Source organism: Engystomops pustulosus, chromosome 2 (genome assembly GCF_040894005.1).
Source record: "Engystomops pustulosus chromosome 2, aEngPut4.maternal, whole genome shotgun sequence".
NCBI classification, from domain to species: domain Eukaryota; kingdom Metazoa; phylum Chordata; class Amphibia; order Anura; family Leptodactylidae; genus Engystomops; species Engystomops pustulosus.
This window is the reverse complement of record NC_092412.1, coordinates 16,189,696-16,192,756: the sequence shown is the minus strand read 5'-3', so window position 1 is coordinate 16,192,756 and position 3,061 is coordinate 16,189,696. Positions and strand designations below refer to the sequence as shown.

Here is a 3,061-nt window from a genome sequence, read left to right as displayed (position 1 = left end):
ATATCTATGTATATGTGTATGTATGTGTGTATATATTTATGTGTATGTGTATGTATGTGTGCATATATCTATGTATATGTGTATGTATGTGTGTAATATCTATGTATATGTGTATGTATGTGTGTATATATTTATGTATATGTGTATGTATGTGTGCATATATCTATGTATATGTGTATGTATGTGTGTAATATCTATGTGTATGTGTATGTATGTGTGTATATATTTATGTATATGTGTATGTATGTGTGTAATAGCTATGTATGTAAAGGTGTGTATGTATGTTTAAAGCTTTGTATGCATAAATATGTCTATATGTATATGAATCCATAAAATATGAAAATACGTATGGATATATTATTGTATGTATGTGTATATAGATGAATGCACAGTGCATATGGTTTATATGAAATTGAGTATACGTGTATATACTGTATGTGTATGTATGAGGGTGTATGTCATACAGTCACTGTATATAAGTTCATAGACTACTGTATACATTTATGCATATATTTGTGTGTATGCATGTAATGAAATGTGATGCATTTGTGCCCGTATATATAATCTATATACTGCATATACATATGCATGCATGTACATGTATGTATGAGCGTGAATAATTGACTAGTGGCTCCAAGGTGACTTCTATAATTCTTAATAATTCATAGTAAGTCGTGTGATTCCTTCTATCACTGACCTCAGCTATGGTATAACCCCTCCCGGAGCGCATCCTCCTTCTTCCTCCTTTTTTCTGGAGGACATGTTATGAGGTTCAACATATTACAAATGGACAAGATGGTAAAATCACGATGCGTATGAAGATTGGTACTAATAAGAAGTAACCATACCTCCATCACCCCAACTCACGGGTCACATACTATCATATTTCTCCATAAAACATCATAAAAAAATCAAACATTCTCTACGAGAATCTATAGAGTAAATGCATGAATTCATCAGTTAGGAGCCAGGACAGAGCTTCCGAGGGTTAAGCGTTGTTGGCCGGGTATATGGAGACTACAGCTGAGAAGTCACTCCAGCCACTCTGCCTGGATAACAGAGAGAGCAGCTGATGGGGGCGGAGAGCATCCTCTTGTGTGGAGGAGGGGGGAGAAGCATCTCTCCAAGACACCAGTCCATCCATCTGACCTGCCAGAGATGTCAAAATCAAATTAAGAGTTCCCAATCCCAGGACTCCAGTCTCCCTGACTCCAGAAGCTGGGTGAGATCCTCCTGGAAGCGATCCAAGACGCTCCAGCCTTGCCATGCAGTGACAGCAGCTGAGGATGAGAGTGCAGACGCTGGCTTTGGTGCTTCCTTCCACTGACAGTCACCAGAAGACAGAGACACTCTCTTTCCGACTTAGGGAGCTGAATCCTAATTCCATTCAAAACTCTGAAACATGCCCCGAAGGTTCAGTCTTCATAGTCATGGCAACCTCCTCATCACCGACTCCTTGCTGAGCTCTTCCGAAGAACGCAGCTCTCTGGTCTTGAAGTTACTCGCAATGCTTGCCTTGGTCAAAGTCACCCTTTCTTGTCCGTTAAATTGCTACTGCCATAACCAGAGTGGGGTGGTGCAGTGTCACTTCTTACCTCCTCAGCAGGGCTTCCCCAAGGATATCCCTCACTGGGTCCAGAATCTAACACTCACTGGAAGCAATGTAAGCGTCCTTGAAGGTTCCTTCTTTCAGAGGTTGACCAACCTGACGACTCTCCTCTTGACCAACGACCACATCCTAGCCATAGAGTCAAAAGCTTTTGTTGACCTTCCAAATTTGTCCACCTTAGACCTCAGCAACAATCACTTGGAGGTCTTATCTAACTCAACATTTCTGGGATTAAGCCAGTTGGAGACTTTGAAATTAAACAATGCCCTTCGAGAAACATCTCAGAAGCAGTTTTTTAATTCTCCATGGAGCGAAACCTTGAGGAACCTCCGGACTATAGAACTTGCTGGGAATGACTTACATACTTTCCCCAAGAACATTTTGGATCTACAAAGCTTGAAGACCATCTACCTTGGGAATAATTCCATTAAGACAATTGATAAAGAGACAATTCTACAACTGAAAGAGAAGAAGATCCGAGTCTACTTGAGCCCTAACCCCATCTCCTGTGACTGTAAGACTACTGACATGATCTCGTGGCTCAAGAACACGTCTCAAACCTCAGAAGCCCAAAGTCTCCAGTGCTCTGCTCCACCAAACCTCAACGGTACCCTGGTCTTCAACTTAAAGACCGACAGCCTCAAGTGCATCAGTGAGGAGCTGGAGACAGCCTCCTATGTCTTCTTTGGGATAGTCTTAGCTTTGATCGGAGTCATATTTCTTATGGTCCTCTACTTGAACCGCCGAGGAATCAAGCGGTGGCTCAATAACTTCCGAGAAGCCTGTCGCGACCAGATGGAGGGATATCACTACCGATATGAGCAGGACTCCGACCCTAGGAGGTCAAATGCTTCAACTGGGATTTAAAACTGGTCAAACTGGTCTCCCGCTCTAAGGACTGGGGGTCTCCTGCAACTTAATGCAATGCAAAGGGGAATGAAGTCATAAATGTATATAATGTATATGTATCCTGTAGAGTCTCACTGTATATACTGTATGCAATACATGACACCTCTGGCAAGGAGAGTCTTGTGAGTAGCATTTACTGTAGGGGAGTCTCCAACAACCTCCTTAAAGGGCAACATTTTCTGAGATACATCCGAGGCAGGATCTGAGATACATCCGAGGCAGGATCTCACACCAGAAGGAGAGGGGGGGGGGTCAAAAGGAAGATACAGAATACTCTATAGCCAGAGCTGTACATTACAGAGCGGAGCCACCAACTATCTACCTGCACGTAGGACATAAAGGAAAGAGTTACCTGTACTAACTCCATAATATAGTTATTATTCAGCATTACATAGGGCTGCAGGACACATCTACTACATGATCTGTACTCAGAGAGATATCACTGTGTTATCTGTGGTGTTACATAGGACTGCAGGACACATCTACTACATGATCTGTACTCAGAGAGTTATCACTGTGTTATCTGTGGTGTTACATAGGACT

General features: G+C 42.3%; 1 protein-coding gene across 1 annotated transcript; it reads left to right on the top strand.

The window, feature by feature from the left end:
• The first annotated feature begins 1,101 nt into the window (after window positions 1-1,101).
• LOC140116420 (trophoblast glycoprotein-like) lies at window positions 1,102-2,599 on the top strand. Its single transcript, XM_072132950.1, has one exon. The coding sequence runs from the start codon at window positions 1,403-1,405 to the stop codon at window positions 2,474-2,476; it is 1,074 nt and encodes a 357-aa protein (XP_071989051.1). The 5' UTR covers window positions 1,102-1,402; the 3' UTR covers window positions 2,477-2,599.
• The last annotated feature ends 462 nt before the right edge of the window (window positions 2,600-3,061 follow it).

Excerpts from the sequence above, each read along its gene's own strand:
- LOC140116420 (XM_072132950.1), top strand. The coding sequence starts at position 1,403 with ATGCCCCGAAGGTTCAGTCTTCATAGTCATGGCAACCTCCTCATCACC.